The sequence below is a fragment of the Patagioenas fasciata genome, chromosome 14 (genome assembly GCF_037038585.1).
Source record: "Patagioenas fasciata isolate bPatFas1 chromosome 14, bPatFas1.hap1, whole genome shotgun sequence".
Classification (NCBI taxonomy): Eukaryota; Metazoa; Chordata; class Aves; order Columbiformes; family Columbidae; genus Patagioenas; species Patagioenas fasciata.
In genome coordinates, this window is record NC_092533.1 from 7305668 (window position 1) to 7323527 (window position 17860).

General features: G+C 53.2%; 1 protein-coding gene across 3 annotated transcripts in view; it reads left to right on the forward strand.

Moving 5' to 3' along the window:
- FLT4 (fms related receptor tyrosine kinase 4) overlaps window positions 1–17860 on the forward strand; it is a 58899-nt gene that overhangs the window by 11880 nt on the left and 29159 nt on the right. For all 3 annotated transcript variants that reach the window (XM_065848873.2, XM_065848872.2, XM_065848870.2), the window contains exons 2-3: window positions 10121–10217; window positions 16352–16626. In XM_065848873.2, the coding sequence (XP_065704945.1) occupies window positions 10121–10217; window positions 16352–16626 (372 nt within the window). The remainder of the gene's footprint in view (window positions 1–10120; window positions 10218–16351; window positions 16627–17860) is intronic.

Below are 17860 nucleotides of genomic sequence, written 5' to 3' on the forward strand. Positions count from 1 at the left end.
CTGCCCTACCCTCTGTGGCTCAGGCAGGGATGGAAATACAAAGAGGCTGCATGATGGGTTCACAGGGAGCCTGGAGCAAATGAGGAATCAAATCCAGGTTTTCCAAGGCCAAGATCTAATTGCAAAACTCTTTTCCCCACTTACCCTGTTCATCAGCTTCTTCCTCACTCAGCAGCTGCAGATCAACTTGAGGATGGGTTGTGCTGCGGGGAACAGGCACTGCCAGCCCCAGGGCAGCTGTTTGGTTTGAGGGCTCTGAGTTGATTACAAATCACAGCTAAGTAGCAAACATCTGGATGCAAATTCCAGGGACACGAGGATGGAGGAGCAGGTCTTTTCTGCTTGGCACAGTGCTTCCCAGTCTAGCTGTACGGCTCACAGACCCCTGAAAAAGCCTGGCATGGTCAGCTTGGCTGCAGCAGCCTAGGCGGGAGGCAGGCAGGGTCCAAGAGTTTGCTCACACGGGGGAAACCTGCCCTGAATGGGGCACGGGAACTCCTTCAGTCTCCTGCTCAGCCTGTCCATAAGCCAGCGGTCTTGGGAAGAGCTAAACTTCAAAGGCCGGCAATTAAGCCCACACACATCAAGTAAAAAAACAAACCTGTGACTTGCTGCTTGCTTTCCAAATGCTGCTGCCCTTTTCTCTGCGTGCTCAGTGCCGACCCTTGGGCTCTGTCTGACTTCCCAGTCAGCTGCCTCTGCCTCCCCATCTCCCAGCGAGTGCTGGATGCTGAGGCCTCACCTAGCTTGAACTCCATCTTCCCCAACAGCACATCTGTGGCTTGCTCTGACAGGAGCTTCACCTGAGCACAGCCTCTGGGAACAGCTCATGGTGGAGATGTAGTTAATGATGTCCAAACTGAGAGTGTGCAGAGACATCGGTTTCCTCTCCACAGCTTGTTGGGCTTTTTCCTTCCTCTGTCTCCATGCAGCAAAGCCCTGGTTCTGTGGATGGAAGCCCCTGTTCAGGTGCCGGGGCTGGTCCTGGCTCTGCCCAGGCTGTCACTGGCCTTGGCATGGGCAGCTTGAGATCCGGAAAAGGGGATGATGCCCTGGTGCGGGCAGGGGGCTCCTGGCCTGATGCACCCACTCTGTTTTGGCAACTAGAAGTTTAGTGACTCCAAGACCTGGATGTCTCACCTGGATCACTGTAAGAGCTGGTGGTGACTTGTGCTCTGGGTGCTTGTCCCTCTCTTTGGGAATTTCTCTGTGGTTATCCCACAGTGGCAAAGCCCACAGTGTAGCTGAGTTGCATGTAAAGGTACTTTGTCATCTGCCTCAACCTTATCAGGTACAGTGTGAAAATCAATGGATAATAATTTCCTTTAGTGGTTTACCTTGTGTCATTTTGTAGGCTCTCACTTCTTCTCAGTGGCCAAAGATGTCTCTTCAGTGTCCCATGGGTTTGTACCCTCTGCTGCCAGAGGAACTTCAGCACACTGAAGCCCCTGGGATTACACCTGGATAGACACAGGGTAGGATTATACTCTGAATCCTGAAATGGTCAGGCAACTTCTGAGCAGTTCCAAATAGGTCAACTGGAGGCAGCAGCAGTACAAGTTTTTCCCAAGCCACCTTCCGAGAGATCCCAGACCCCCAGGTCCCGTGTGAGGAATCTCCCCGGCCCATTCTGGCCATCCCTTTGTGATGGCAATGCCTGTTTGCCAGCTACCAGATTTGGACCCACACTCATTTCACTCAAGCTGTGGACTATCCATTGCATCCCTTCAGGTTAGAGACGTGATGAACGGTGCTAATTTCTGTTACCAGCCCCCTAAAGCCATCCAATCCCTCTGCTCTTTCTACGCCACGTTAATCACATCCTGCAGGGGCAGAGAATGTGAGCAGGGCAAGATTTTGAAAGAAGTAAATTAAAACGGGAAGAGAAGCAACATGACAGTCCTTAAGATGTGAGAGGATAATTTTAATTGAGTTTTGTAAGGGTTTAGCCATGCAGTTAATAGGGGACACTGACAGAGGGGTGGCTGTGTATGCTAAGCAGGGCAGCTCACCCTGGGCTCCTGCAGAGCCACGGCGGTGGCGGAGCAGGAGCTGCCACAGGCGTTTTGGCAGGTCTGAGGATTTCTGTTCCTTGGGAAGTGAATCCTGTGGACAGAATAGGTCCTATTCCTGTCTGAAGGCACTGCGCTCCCCCCTCCCTGTGCATCCCGCTGAGCCGGAGCTGTCCTCCGAAATGACAGGGAGAGGAAGCAATCCTTGGCTTGTTAGTTTCTACAAGGAAATAAAACGCACAGATGGCTCAAGCATCCTCTATCTCAAAGGCAGGAAAAGGATTCTCCGGGCAAGATCAGGCAGCCAACAAACCCGGAGTGATTCAGGCAATGGGGGACCAAACAAAGCAGTGTCTGGCCAGCCCCTGGCCAACAGCAGAAGGTCTGGGAGGGTGTCCCAAAGAGGGGAAACAAGCTCTCTGATGTGTGGGAGCATCCCTCACCCCAGCAAGAGCAGCAAACAGCCAACTCCCCCGGGCCCAGGGAGGCTGCTGACAGCAGAGATCCTGGAGGAGGTCTGCAGGGTGGCCCCGGCTGACCCGCTGCCCCGGGCCGGACATGTGGCTACCTGACAGAGGCTAACTTTGGCTCAGGACTGAGCCTCTCGGGGAGGATGGAGTAGGGAGCGAGCACGGGGGGGTGTAGGGAGAGGAAAGACAGCAGGAGACAGAAATGCAAACATGGCCTGACAGCCGTGGGGCAGGGGGAGGGGAGGAGGAAAAAGCAGGGTAAACCTGGCAGGATGGAGCAGGAAACCGGGCTGGAGCAAGGCAGGGCGATGGTGAGATAGTGCTTCCTGTGCAGGGAGAAAGGCAGACAGATAAACACTCCCAGACAGGCGCTCGTTGACCCCTCTTTGGGATGCTTTGGGATGACGTGGTGGCAGGTCCCAAGGACAGGGGTTGTCTGTGCCCGGTGAAGACCAGAGTCCCAAAAGCAGGTGGCAGCACGGTAGGGCATTGGGTGTAGCTGTGCTCTGCTGCTTCAGGGCAGCTGGCTTGTGAAATACCTTGATTTAAATCCCTGTCTGGAGGCACCAAGGGACTGGGACTGAAGGACACAAGGGTCGCTTTCCTCCTCAGGACAGCCCAGCTCTCTGAAAAGTGGCTCCAGCTTTCACATTCCTCTGTTTGTGTCCCCTGATAAGGCTGCTGGCTTGAAGTCCAGAAGCTGAAGTAGCCCAGAGGGCTCGTGACTTTCTTTTGCCTCATTCCCCATCAGTGCAGGTGGTTATGAGATTTTTGTGCCTTGTCAGAAAAGAACTAGTTAACAAAAGTTTATGAGCACTGGGAGGCTAGACGGACCTGTTGGTGTGCGTGCATTTTGACTCAACAAACCTTTTGGACTGAGACTGTGGGGCTGTTTGGCCAGACCCATGGGCACTGGATGCACGGACATGGTGCCACGGAGTGCCAGGGGCTGGGAAAGAGGAGCAGGTCGCCTGTCCTCATGGTGCTGCCACTCTGGCTGTGGCTTCTTCTGCTTGTGTCAGGACCATGCTGCTGTTGCAGGGATCACTGCTCATGCCTCTGCCCACCCCATCCCACACCCCACGTGGCTGGCCAGCTGGGAATGCTTTGGCTGGGGTCTTCCTTGGCCACAGGTGCTGAGCTGAAGGAGAGCACTGATTTTTCTGTGTCCTTCAAATGCCCTGTCCCTTTGGACGTGCGTCCTTCCCCCCTACCTGGCATTGCTGCAGACCCATGGTGTTTGAGGTGTCTCTGAGGCAGGTGCCAAGAAAACAGCATTTCCACCAGCTCTGGTAGCCCCTTCCTCAGCCCTCAGATTGGTTCCTGCCCAGGGGTCTCCTGCTTCCAGACACTGACAAACCCACAAGTGTCTGGGGGGCATAGTTGGTGTCTCATTAGGCTTTTGCTGTTCGGCAGCAGGGATCAGACACTCAATAACGATGGTTACCTCTGTGTTTGTGAGTATTGACTGAGTTCCTATAATTATTATTGCCTTACATTACCTGAAGGAGGACAGCTGGTTAGAGGAGCATCTGATGCTTCGGAAATATCCCCAGAAAATGGTGAAGGCACACTTTGATTTGATGACATTTCAGGGCTTTGAGGTTCATGGATGAAAACCTCTAGACCAGGAGAGTGTTGTCTCACCATCAGCGCTGCCTGTTGTGAGAGAGGAAAGGTGCTGCCCTGGGCCTGAGGGAGCTGCTGGTGCGTGGGGCTCTGTTGTGCGGCTGGGACAGCGATGCTGCCATAGTGTAAGGCAGGGGGCAGAGGAGCTGATCCCACATGGAGGAGCACAGCCCCCGTGTTTAACCTCTTCTGGGTCAGGTTTGAAGCGATGGGCAACCCTGAGTTGAAGAAAAAGGAATATCTTTCATGAACCCCGTAGAAGAAAGGACCTGTTTCTTTTGCCCTTGTGAAAATGCATAGATTGTGGGAGGATTTCCAGCTTTCCATCATTACAAGTTTTAACTTATTCATCGCTTGCACCTCAGTCTGTTTCCATCTTGCCCACAGAGCCCTTTAGCGTGCCACCTCTCCATTTTTACCCCAGCCCCAGGGTGAGCGTGGCCGGCTGTCACCCTGCCCTCGCAGCCCTCATCCCATGCTGAACCTGCTCCATTTCGGTGTGAATTCCCTGCGTGGTTTGGGGCTCACCCTGCCCGCTGTCAGGCTGGAGAGAAAACACCTGGTGTTTCATCTCACCATGGCCAGAGCCTGCCATTCATTTCTCAGCCTCGTGTGATATCTCACCTCTCTACAAAACAAGCCTTTTTGTGTGCTGGCAAGCACCAGGAGGAGGAAGAGGAGGAGCTGACAGCCCTGCATTCAAATTCCCCCTGCTGTTCTGCCAGCTGCCTGCTCCTTGCATGACGTGACACTCATGACATTCACACTTTGTCACTCCAGCCCACAGCTGGATGCTTGCCCCATGTGTGAGGATGAGTCGCTCTGTGGGAGAACTTCAGCCCCATAGGTGGGAAGCTGGCCCAGCTCTGCCTCTGGACCTCCCGTGTATCTGCAGGCAACTGGGGGTCCCGCAGCACCTGGCACCAGAGCAGGCGGGGAAGAGGTGACTGCAGCAGAGGAGGAAGATGTCACCTGTGGTGCCAAGGTTAGTTCCTGCAGAGCAAGGTGTAATGGTGCACATGCAGTTTCACCAGCAAATGCTGCTAATTCAGACAGACCCAACCTGGAAAGCAGGAGGAGAGGTCTGCAGAAAGGGCAGAGCAATGTTTGTCATCCCTCTCCCCCCGGTGCCAGCTATTGCTGCTTTTTTGCTTCAAAAGGGGTCATTCAGTCCCTGTTTCCCAATAGTGAGGTTCCGGAATTTTATTGTTAGCTGTCCAAGGGCAGGTTTTTCTCAAACAGTAACTGTGGTGTGTGACTGCATGTCTAAGTGCATGCCTTGCCCCATGTGCAATGGCAGGGCCCCCCTACTGGCTTTCCAGCCTGCTGGGGCACCTTGGGGCAGCCAAGGCTTTGGGCTGGGGGTAAAACCCAAAGGAAATGGGACACACTTTGCAAGATGAGCCACATCGGGCTATATGGTAGCACTGGCTGCTGAGCAATTCCAGGGCATTCAGAGTTGTGTCAAGCTCTGGCCAGACGCAGGCTCATCTGAGGTGCTTTGTGTTGCACCCTCAGGATGTGGGTAAATTCAGGGGCTCCATCCTGGAGCCTTGGTCTGGGAATTCGGTTATGTGGTAGAAATCTGCTAGAAATCACTTTGTAGAAAGTGTTCTCGAGTTCCTGCCTTGCTTTGTCAGGATGCTCATTGACTGGGAATTTTTGTCTGAACATGGCAAAGTAGAGATGGGGAGGCTGCAGGGTCAGAGTAGCTTTGCTGGGGGAAAGGAGAGGTTTCTTCCCTTCCAGCCTGTCTTTTGCCCCAGTATAGCACTGTCATGAGCAGGCTGGACTGGGCTGGGTATGCAAGGTGCAGGGAGACAAGCGGGAGTGTGCAGCCTCATCTGGACCAGGTTTGCTCTGTGCATGTTATTTTGCAGCTCTGGGCACAAAACCCCAAAGCAGTAAGTTTGGTGGCAGGAGTCTGAGCTGTGCCGGTTAGCTGGGGACACATGGCAGCTGTGGCCAGAGCGGTCCAGTCCAGTGCCAGGGAAGGAAGTCAGCGAGAAGGACAGAGTGTGAACAAAATCCCTCTCCGGAAAGGTGCCCCGTTAATCAGTCAGCAGGGCCAGCTCAGCAGAGAGGGAGGGAAGGGGAAGCGAAGAGGGGTTGAGGTGGTGTGTGGGGGCTCGGAGGGAGAATCCGGTGCAGGCCTTCTTGCGAGTGGAAGCAGACAGAGAGCAGGAGCCGTGCCGTGCCGTGCCATGCCATACCATGCCATGCCTGCACCTCCACCCACACACAGCCTCTGCACGGGTTTTCAAAGCCATTGCTCGCTGCGGTGGTGCTGGCTCTGGCACAGCCGTTGCTCTGCAGTGATTTAGCCATCTGCAGCCATCGCAAGGGAAAACCAGGCCCATGGTGAGGCTTTCCCACAGCGTGCTCAAGGTTGGGCACAAGGCTGGAGCCTGCAGGCTGCTCAGTCTCTGCGAGACACCCTGGGGTGGGTAGCGCTTTCTGGGGTGAGTGTGGCTTCCCCGCCAGGCAGGGAGAGTCGTGGGATGTGGAACCCCAGCAGGCAGCCCTGCCGTGCTGAGAGCAGCAGTGATTTCAGGGTGCAGAAAGAGGTGGAGGGGGCTGGAGAAAATGAAGGAGCCGCCAGTGATAAGGCCGTCGGTGCACCCTGTCCGCTTTCAGAGCCACATGTTGAGAGATCAAGGCTAGGAAAACTGCTGGGAAACGCACTTCTCTGAAAATGGACAAGGTGTGAGTGGCTGTGGGATCCTGCTTCCTCTCCCCGCATCCCATCAATCCCCCTCTGTTTATTTTAATATCCTGCTGCCAACTTGCTTGGAAACCATCTTGAAAAAACAAAGCTTGCCGGGGCTGCCGCATGCCTTTTTAATTACATTAATGCTCTCCCCTCGCAAGGGCACAGTGTGGTGTGCACAAGAGGGTGAGGTCTGCTTGGAGGGCTGAGGAGATAAACCATCCGTGGGGTTGGAGGTGGGGAAGGAGGGACTCAGAAGAGAGGAGACGCTCTGCACTCTGGAGACATCTCCCTCGCATCCTGGGATTTGCCAGAGACACAAACCATCTGTATGTCGGTTAGCAGAGATTTAATGGCCAAACCCAGCACCAAGTTGAGTGTTGGGGAGAGTAAGACACAGGAAAGAACCACAGAAAGGCACGTGCTGCCTCAGGGAGCAAAAGGGTAGGGACAGCAATGGGGTGGATCCGGCTGGCAGGCATAGAGAGGGACAGAGAATATTTTGGGGAAAATCTGATGGCCTTGAAGATGCTTTTGCAGGCTGGGAATAGCGCTGTGCATCCCTTTGCTTGTCCTGAGTGCCATGGCTGGCTGTGAGCACCAACACCCCAAAGTGCCAGCCCCAAAATGAGGTGTCAGGGCGAGCAGTGAGTGCCCAGCATGAGCTAGCGCCTGATGCAGGGAGTCCCCGAAGTGCTGGCAAGGAGGCTGGACGTCTGTGAGGGCCGGCCCGGTGCTGGCTGCCGGCAGCAGGAGCATCCCCAGCCCCGCAGCGCTTTCGGAGGCAGCAGTGGTTCCTTTTCCTGTTGTACTCACGGCGGGCCATGGACAGGATGCATCTGCAGGAATCCCATAGCCTCAACCTGCACAGACCGTACTTTTTCTTTCTTCCCCTCCACCCCCCTGGTGTTGTTTGCTCACAGGTCACCAAGCGGCACGTGAAGGGAGGCAGGGAATTATTTCTGTGGCTGTCCTGCAGCCCCATTAGACCCAGCGGTGGGGCAGATGTGGTACACAGCAATGGCTGAGAGGCTCCCACCAGCCTGGACCACTTTTTTTTAATGGTTCAAGCAAAAGGGATGGTTTTGGTTTGAGACCCACTTGGGCGCCTGTCACAGCCAGCCCTGGGGATCGCTGTGCCAGGGTTTTGGGGATTAGTGTTCTGCTCGCTGCCCAGGGCACAATGAGAGGGTCTGCTGGCCCCTGCCAGCCCTATGGCAAGCTGTATCTTTCACATTTTGGGCTGAGCTCTGTGGGGGTGGTGGGTGCCCCCGGCCACTTGCCAGAGCAATGGACCATCGGGCTATGGCCATCTGGAGAGCAGTGTTTGCACTGGGATAAGTGTGTCCGGCATTAATAGGAAATACAGCTTAGCGGTCAGATTCCTTTCCCCTCCGCCTTTTTTTTTAATAAACCTTTTTACGTTTTGAAGGGATTTTACCAGAAATGTGCTCATTTATTTTCACAGCCCAGGGGCACATTTTTGTATGTGACGTCTGACGTCCCCTTCCTCGGGAAAGGGGAGGTTGGAGGCGCGAGGCAGAGTGTCCTCCGCAGGGGCCAAAAGCCACTTGGTCCCAGGTGCCACGGTGCCGCTGACCCAACCAGCATGTTGGATGAAGAAAAACTGCTGCTGTTGCCATTGTCATTGAGAGAGCGGAGTCTGTGGGACAGGCCACGTGGAGCGGGACCCCCGCGCAGGTGGAGGTGGGCTGGGACAGCCCCTGGTCTGACACCGCCTCACGTGGGTGAGGGAAGAGGAGGCGGGAGATGGCGGGAGGAGGTGGCCAGCACCCCGCCGTTGCCATGGGGGCAGCCGCGGGGACAGCCACCTCGGAGCCACGCGCGGGCGGGAAGGAAGTGGAGAACAATCGGGGAGAACAAGGCCGGCAGCCCTGGCCTGGCCGTGCTGGCGGTGAGGCTCAGCACGTCCCTCCGCTGCCGTATCCCCCTCGGCAGCCTCTCCTGGTGGCGCTGGACCCCAGGCACTGCATCTTACCCGTAGGCCTGGGTCCCCATGCCACCACTCAGAGGCTTCGTGTCAGAGGGTCTGGCAGCCATTTGGCAACTCCTGGGGCAGGTTTCCCCATAGAGAAACACTCATCACTTGGCTCTACCATGGGGCTTCCAAGGCCCGAGTCCTCAGGACCCAGCTTTGGGGGAGAGGCAGCACATGGCATTCCTGCTGCTTGTGAAACCTGTGGAAACACCACGTCCTCGAGACCTCTCCGTCCCTGCCAGATCTCTCTGATAAATGGGTTTGAATGCTACAAGGGATGCAGACAGACATACACAGAATGCAGTTGCAAAAATCTCACATTTCTGTAGAAAATCAAGCTAGCAATGTATTTTTGCGTTCTTTTCTTCCGTAGCATTTAGCATCTACCTGAGTCACAGCTTCACATTTTGCAACATTTTTGTTTTTTCTATTTTTGGTTGCCTCTTTTGCAGTCACTGAGACTTTCCTTTTGAATTATCTCATGTCTCCAGAAGCTGGAGTTTTAAGATAAAGATCATGAAGTAATGACAGAAACACTGTGCTAATGAAAAACAACAGCTACCTCTCTGAGGGTAACCGGTACTTCGAGATGTTTTGTCCACGAGGAACTCGCTTAGGGTACATGTCTGGCATGCCAGAGATGCGAGCACACACGTGGGACTCTCCCATAAAGACCTGGGAGAAGTGCTCAATAATATGTTTACCTGCCTATCCTTGAGCCTGGATAATTTCACTCCCGGAATGCCTGCCGGGCTGTGGTGCAGGGAAGGGAGCTGCTGTAATCCCCAAAGGTCTGGTCATGTTTGGGTACCCAAGAGTGCCTGGCAGGAGAAGGGCACTCAGTGAATGCCTGCTGGCTCCTGGAACCACCTCCGTACAACTGCGAGAGTTTTGCATTTGTGGTATCTGGGCACCCCTGATTTGTCCCCTTGATTACAGAAAACTACATGTATATAGAAAAATCTCCAACCAGACTCTCTCCTCTTATCAGATAACATCATTTCAGAGCAGTAGTCTAAGTGAGCTCAATCTCAGTCACCTGATGATGAACGGCCACACTTGGATTCCTTAATTTCTTGCCTTCCACTCTTTTTCTGGCCCTCCTCTGTGCTAGTCTGAGCCCAGGGGCTCTCTGGCCCCAGCCCTAGAGCTGTCTTTGAAGAGCAGACTCCTACAAGATGTTTCCTTCAAGAGGTTTTGCCCCTTGCTGGGCTTGTGATGCCAAGCTAGGGGCTGCCCACAGTGGTGGGTCCAGACTAGCAGATGTCTGCATCACCCCGTCTCTCCTTTCTCTACACAGATCTGGTGAGTGGCTATTCTATGACCCCCCCTACTCTCAGCATCACGGAGGAGGAACACGTCATCAACGCCAAGGACACACTGACCATCACCTGCAGGTAAGGTGCACGGCTCTGCCTAGACTGCTCTTACCTGGTGGGTGTTGGAGGACCAGGCAGGGAGAGCCCACTGGGGACATCTTGGCTGTGGTATACCTGCAAAGTAGCATGGCCAACTAGAAATCTGTCACATTCACCAAGTATGAATTCATCTAATTAATTAATTGAAAAGCTGAAGATGTCTCAGAGGAGATGGTGATAACCTCTGCTGTAGTCTTGCAGGCAGAAGGAAGACAGAGAAGCATTTGCATGATCTGATAGCTTCCACGTAAGCTCTTCAGGGAAACTGCTTTCCTGACTCTCGTGTCTCTCTCTGATGTTGCTTATTCTCACCTCATCAGGGGCTGCTAGGGTTGTAGTTCTGGTTTCTGAATCTGGCAGATCATTTTGGGGGACAGTGAGAAATATCCATGGCAGAAGACAAGGCTGCACTTAGTAGTAGCTGTGAGAGGCTTCCAGCTGGGATTGAACACTATTCCTTGGACACATGGAGGTGAAGAGAAACCCCAGCCAGGCCAGGTCAATAACTCTGTGAGAGGAGCTGGAGAATCCCTGGTCATTTTGGAGACTGTGGCTCTGAGAAGGTGATATGCCTGAACTGATTTATCCCATGCTGGGACACTCAGCTGTACATGTTCTCAGCACTAACCCCTATCTCGGAAAAAAAAAACCCACACAAGTGGAGAACTGACCAAGGTCAATTTTCCTGACAAAGCTGGAGTTTCCCTTCAGCAGCTGAAAGCAGATCCGTGCTCAGGATCTGAGTGCTAGGGCCCAATGGGGGTATAAATTCGGCGTGGGCCTCAAATGGGTGTTTCTCAGTGTTATATATAACCATGGAGCAATTACTGCAAACACTTGGCTGGCACTGTGTTCATGTCTTGTCATAAACATATTTAACTTTTCCTGGAACAGATGGCATTGCTTTTACTTTGTGAATCGGTTCGTAGCCAGGGAACAGGAACAAAGAAGAGGTGGTTGAAGGTTGTACTGAACTGATTTCACTTGGTCTGGAAAGCTAAGTGGTTGTGGGCTTGTTCATAAGGTGACCTGAGGAGCTGTGGTGTATGCTGGGTTGTAGGAAATGCATGAGGTGGAGGACTGTGGTTAACCATATAGCAGCTGTGGGGGCATAGAGGAAGAGGAGGGAGTCTGGGGACTCCAGGGCTCTGCAATGGCAGTTCTTTCCACAGAGGGATGCGGGAGCCAACACTCTGTTAAAACCTTGGAAGAGAGGAGAGATTCAGTGAGATTATTATCAGGCCAGACTCTTTCTCAGCAGTTGCCCAGGGAGGGACACAGAAAGTGTCTTCAAGACTGTGTTGCTTGCAGATTAAGCCAAGACTAAAGCACATACTGGAGGTAGAGGAGTGGTTAAAGAAAGTGTCTTCTGCTGTCAAGCATGAACATACCTGCTTAGAGCCATGAAGTGGAAAGTCTTTGTTTTCAGGTAACCCTTCCGGACCGTGAATGACAAGATTGCCCTTTCCATGTGCATTTGTTGTGTATTGATTAATATGAAGGAAACTCACATTAAATGGAAAAAAAATAATCTTATTTCCAACACAGACTCGGCATGGCCTGCCCTTGCAGGGAGTGTTGTACAAGCTATAGAGTCACTCCAAGTGTCAGCAACCTCCCTCTTTCCTGCTGCAGTGCTAAGGCTTGTCTTTCAGGCTCACTGCACAGCATCCCTACAGCATGCTGGCGTGGACACAGCTGAGATAAGGAACATCTCTACCCCTGGCTCCCAGGTGCTGCGCAAGACTGAACTGGCCAGGCAAAGTGCAGAAAGGCCATCTGCAAACAGTACTAAAACCCAGGCACCCTCTGCCCCTGCTGGTCCCTGGCTGACCCCCACCTCTGCACCCCGCTATCCCAGATGTGCTCCTCAGGGGCTGTGCACTGTCCTTTGCACCATCTGCAGGTAGATAAATCTCAGCAGCTTCTGTGTGGCCCAGAGTTTCCTCTTCTCCCTCCGAGATCTCAAGCTTGTGTTTGTCTAATATCTTGAGGAAAGGATTTTGACTGTGGGACACTATTACTTCATTTCGATGAAAAGTAAATCTTTCCTGGTCCCTGGATCTCTAATTACACCCAGCTGCTTCTCCAACCTCTTCTCTGGACCATGGCCCACCCTGGGAAGACCTGGCTTGTCTTAATGGAAGCTGAAGGGAAAAACATGCAGACCACCAAGAGAACAGGCAAAGGAGAGGGTGGTGGGGCAGGGTAGGGCAGAAACACATATGAAATCAAATCCAGGATCCAGGGATTCCCTGCTGAGTATTGTGTTGGAGGTGGCTTCAGTTTGACCCTGGTCTTCCCTTGAGAACAACGTCCTCTGGCTGCTCCTCGAGCTGCCCTGGCGCCAGGAGTACAGGCCTGCTTGAAGCAGTGCTGTAGCAGAAAGCTGAGCTCAAAAACCCCGTGTGAGACTCCCTGGAGACCTTTCAAGCTTCACCCACCGAGCGTGAGAGTCCCGCAGCTGACTGCGCTCTCAGGCTCCCTCACAGCAGCCTGGATCTCACCCACCCGCAGCTCTGCAGCCCCCCTCCTGCTCCACAGCCCGCCTAGCCTCATCCGTGACCAGAGTCCGTGCCCAGCCATGGGATAAGCGATGCCTCTGGAGCTGGGCATACTTACCAGAGATGCAAAGACACAGCAAACCTGCAAAGAGCCAGCAGATGCTGCAGCCCTGCTTTTGCAAATGGCATCACATACAGGCACGTTCCCCTGTCACCCTTGAGAGGTCCAGACAGAGTGAGGGATCAGCATAGGAGCACTCCTGAAAATAGAGATCATGCCAGGGCTGGCTGTGAGAGCCCCAGTGATGTTTTGATCTCAGCATATGGCAGAGCAGGGCAAAGGGGCTGATGCCCACATGGACAGTTTGGCTTTTATTAGCTCCCATCTCAAGAAGGAAGAAAAGAATATTGTGAATCTCTGCATTCATGCCCTCAGCAGCCTGTGCTCAGGGAAATCAGAGAGCTTGTGCTGTTCCAGCTCACGAACATTGGAGCAGAGCCCACAGAAGCCAGCTGCACAACAGCAGAAACCTCTGGAGGGATCAGCTCGATCCTGGCTGTGCCATCCCATGCTATCCTTTCCCATCCCATCCTGCAGGTGCTGGCACTCAAGTGAAGAGGGACCATCACCCAGCCATGGTATACAGAAAAAGAAGGGCAAGGTTGCGCTTTGCTGCCCAGTGGCTCGTTAATAGAGCTGACTTGCAAGTGCTTGTGAATGCACAAACCCTACTCTGTCAGAAAGGAAGAATTTGACCCTGGAGCCCTCTTGACTCCTATGGAGGAGATGAGCCATGTGGCAGGGCTGAAGGAGCTCGAGGACAAGGCAATGCCCTGCCATGGCTGCTCTGGAGCAGCATCTGGGGACACACAACAGCTGCTGCTCTTTCCTACATGTGTGTGACTGCTGTGAACATCCTCTGTGGTGCTGAAATAGGATCTGTCTTATCCCAGCTAAGCCACACAGCCACAGCCAGATTTGCCCATCACATTCCACACTTGGTAGCTTCAAAGAGGATTGAAGAAAAGTGGTGCCAGTTGCAACATCTCCCTTGAAGAGCATCTGTCCTAACAAGATTTAGGAAAACAGCTGTGAAGAAGCCTACAGTGCATCTGTTTCCAGCTGGCATCAGCAGAATCTGTCACCCAGAGGCACATTATCACAGAGCTGAAAGAAAACAACTTGCTGACAAATCTTCGAAGGCGACACATAGGAGGGAGGGAACCATCCAAAACTGCTGCCTGGACCTTTCCCCAAATGTAGAGTGTAGATTTAGAAACAAACCCAAGTGAGCCTGGCATGCCCTCATCCCTGTGTTCTTCTGGTCCTCAACACGCTGGTGATTCTGACTTGGACTCACTAATGCCTACAGCTTTGTGTCCCCACTGGATCTTTTTGCACAGCACATGATGCAAGGAATGCCTTAGTTTAATGCTGCCTGTGGGCTGGTCTGCGGGTCTGTTTGTACTGGCCCATCCGTGTTTATATAAATACGTGTCACTCAGCTACTGCTAGCCTTGATGGTTAATAAAACAAGTGGATCTGATAATGCGTGAAAATCCCAGTGGGTAAACAAACAGAAAGCGGAAACGCTGGAGACTTGCACAATTACCCTGATCCACGTGAAGCGCCAAAAATGCCTGAGCAAATGCAAAGGGCTTTGAGGCTCCTTTGCGTAGTCGGGGTCTGAAGCTCTTGGCTCTGGGCTGAGAGCAGGGCCAGCCCCAGAGTCTGTGCCTGGTGCAGTGGGGCCGTGGGTGCAGCAGCAATGGGCATGGCAGAGGGCACCGAGTGCTACTGGTTTGGTGATCCGATTCGCTGCCATTTTCCCTGTGCATGCATAGGATGGGAAAAACTTGAAGTTCAAGACTCTTATTTTTATCAAAGTGTTTGTGAGACTCTGATCCTTTGGAAAAGCCTGCTGTGAACCATGGATACAAGCCACCAGAGCTGTACTTCCAGTCTTGCCTCAGGCACTGATGGCACTTCTAGTGAACGCAGAAGTTTGAGCTGGATCAGAGGGGCTGCATGGCTGTCCCCAAGGGCACGTCACTGCCTCCAGAGCCCTTGTGCCTGGTGACACAGGGAGAGCACAGCACACTGCCTCCAAAATCATCCTTGGAGAGCTGGGCAGTGGGAGCTGGAAGAGAGCAAAGTCTGCAGGAAGATAAATCAGCTGCTGAAGACAAATACAAAGGGGCAGCTCTTTTTCCCCCGCGCTTGGACAGAAATCCTGTCCTCACTGCATCTGAGCCATTGTGCTCTCCCATGGCACCTTATCTCACTTCCACTAGCTGTCCCTTGCTGGCTGGATCAAGCTATTGGTGACAGCCACAGTCTGGCTGCGCTTAAAAGCATCTGCCCGCAGAGCTGCCCTGGCAGAGGAGCTGCGTGTGCCAACACACCAATTCCCAACTTGAATAATAGATGAACCCAGTTTCTCCTAATAGAGCAAACGGTGCTGACAAAAGGCCATTTTTACCCCCACAGCTGTCTCTTGCCATGTCTTTTTTTTTTCCTTTTTTATTTTTCACATTCTTAAGTGACTTTCAGCTATACTGGCAAACTTTCAAGTGGGAACTAGGCCTTCCTCTGAAAAGGGCTCTGATTTCAAAGAAGGAAACTTCCAGCATGGAATAAAAGCTTGTTTTGTTTGTAGTAAACAAGTGCAGTTATAGCAAGGGATGGCGGCGTGTGCGTACATGTGCATATGCAAGCATCCCGCTCCGGAGATCCTCAGCTATATATAAAAGCACACGTGCAAGCTCTGTCTGGGGGTTTCTTGCAGTTCCTGGACTTTTCCGTTTGCCTTTGGACTGTTGGTGAACAGGCTCTACGGCAGTGCCCTTGGAGGGGTGTCTGTAGCTCCGTGTCTCTGCAGAGCGGGAACGGGCAGCAGCCTCAGTGCGGGGAGCGTGTTGGGGGCGAGGGGGCTGCAGGGGGCTGTGCAGAGCAAGGGAACCCCCTCCCACAGCAGCAGGGAAGGAAATACAGCTGGCAGCTGGAGAGAAGGCGATCAACTGAGCCTCCCCTTGTTTTCTGCTCTCTGTGTTTTATCCCTGACTCCCCCCTGCTTTTTTTCTGTAGCTTTTTTTTTCCAGTCTGCTCTCCTTTCCTCATTCTCCTTCCCACTCCATTCATCACATCACAAGCCCCAGCCAGCAGCTGCACTGAGCCAAAGGAACTCATCACATCCATGTGGTTTTTTAATAGCTCTGAACCCTTCTTATAATGAGAGGGAATAGAAAATAAATGGAGCCTTTCCCTGAGGACCCCTGTGTGACTCCCTGTCCAATATCAGTAGGACACAGTCATGGGAGGGGGAGATGTCTTTGTGAGTGGGCTGATATCTTACAGCTTAGCATGGCTAGAGAGGTGGCCTGGGGAAGGGGATGAGCCTCTGCTTGCCCAGCGATTAGTGAAGCTGCCTGCCATCTCCTCGTGCCTGTTTTCCACCTGGCAGGATGGCCGTTCCTCCATAGCGCAGCCCAAGAGCGGTGCCTGGATGGGCCCCGTGCAGAGTGCACAGGGTGACACAGGGCAGTGAAATCCCCATCACATCCACCCTGCTCCCCCCAAAGCTAACTCTCCTCTCTGCCCATGTCTAGAGGCCAGCACCCCTTGGAGTGGTCGTGGCCCGGGGTCAAGGTGGACCCTGCTGGGAAGGAGAAAGAGACTGAGTTGGTGGCATCAACAGCCCCCATCAGCGGCCGGGCAATCCGAGAAGAAGACTGCGAGGGGACTGGCATGAAGCCGTACTGCAAGGTCCTGGTGCTGACAGAGACCCAGGCGAACGACACAGGTTACTACCGCTGCTACTACAAGTACATTGATGCCAAAATCGAGGGCACCACAGCAGTCAGCACCTATGTGTTTGTGAGAGGTAAGAGCCATCCGTCGGTGTGCACCTTCAGGCTGGGGGAACTCAGGGGCAGTCTATGCACCAGTATAATATCAGAAAGATTAAAAAACCCATCTGCCCCCTGGCCTCCTAGAGCAGAGCGTGGCTGCCGCTGGCTCAGGGAAGGGGCCAAGGGCTTGCTCCCTGCATTTTGAGGGAACCAATATCCGTCCATTTCTGGGGGATGGCAGCAGTGTCTGGGATGCAATTATGTCCCAGCCCGGGGGCATCACTCCAGCTGGGCTGGAATGCAGGAATTTAAGGAGTGAGAGCCGGGCCTCAGAGACGCTCAACTGCTGAAAAAAGCACAAGAGTTAGCTTTTGGGCAGCTGGGGGCTCTCGGAGATGCTAGTAACTAGGGATGACAACGTTCTGTAAAGCTGAGATTGAGAGAGGGAGAGGAGGAGTGGCACAGACACACCATGTGCAGCCTCCTGCTGTCCCCAGGCTGGATGGCCCTGGAGCCACCCCACCATGGCAGATCCAGATGCTCCTCTCCACACTGTCTGAGCAGAGGCTGCCCATGCACCAGGGTCATAAGACGAGTTTTGGAGGAGGAGGGCTGATCCACCAGGCTTGGAGCTGGAACTGCAAGTGGCTGTAGGGCCAGTACTCAGTTTCCCCATGCCCCAGGGGCTTCTCTGCCATCTCCCCCACTGCTCACAGCCTGCTCTAGCAAGATAAATGAGCACTGTCCCCTGGAAACAGTTGGCTGAACTATTTCTCTTTCCGCCCCCATTTATTAGTTGGTGCAGTTGTCATGAGCCAGGCAGGTCATGACATACAAGATGCATTTTTCAGAAGTCCCAGGGCAAAGCCAAATTTGCCTGTGCAGCTATGCAGAGAAAAATGCAGAGGCAAATCAGAAAAGCTGGGCAGCTGCTGGAGAGGAACTGGGATCTGTTTGGGCAATTGCGTTCTCCTCCCATAGGCTCTGCTGCCCATCCTAAAACAGGACAGAGCTTCCCTAAATCCCAGACATGTTGGACAAGGGGGGTTCAGACACTCTTGAGTGTCATATCAGGATGGGGGCAGAAAGCTTCTTACATGTGCTAAAAAGAAGTACAACCTGACAGGCTTACATGCAGGGAATGCATTTGCAAGAGGCTGATTTTCTGTATGATCCTGAAAATGTAACTTACTTCACTCCATTGTCCACCTTTTCTCACCTCCAGCCTCATCTGCAGCTCAGTAATGACTCTCTTGTTTACCAGAC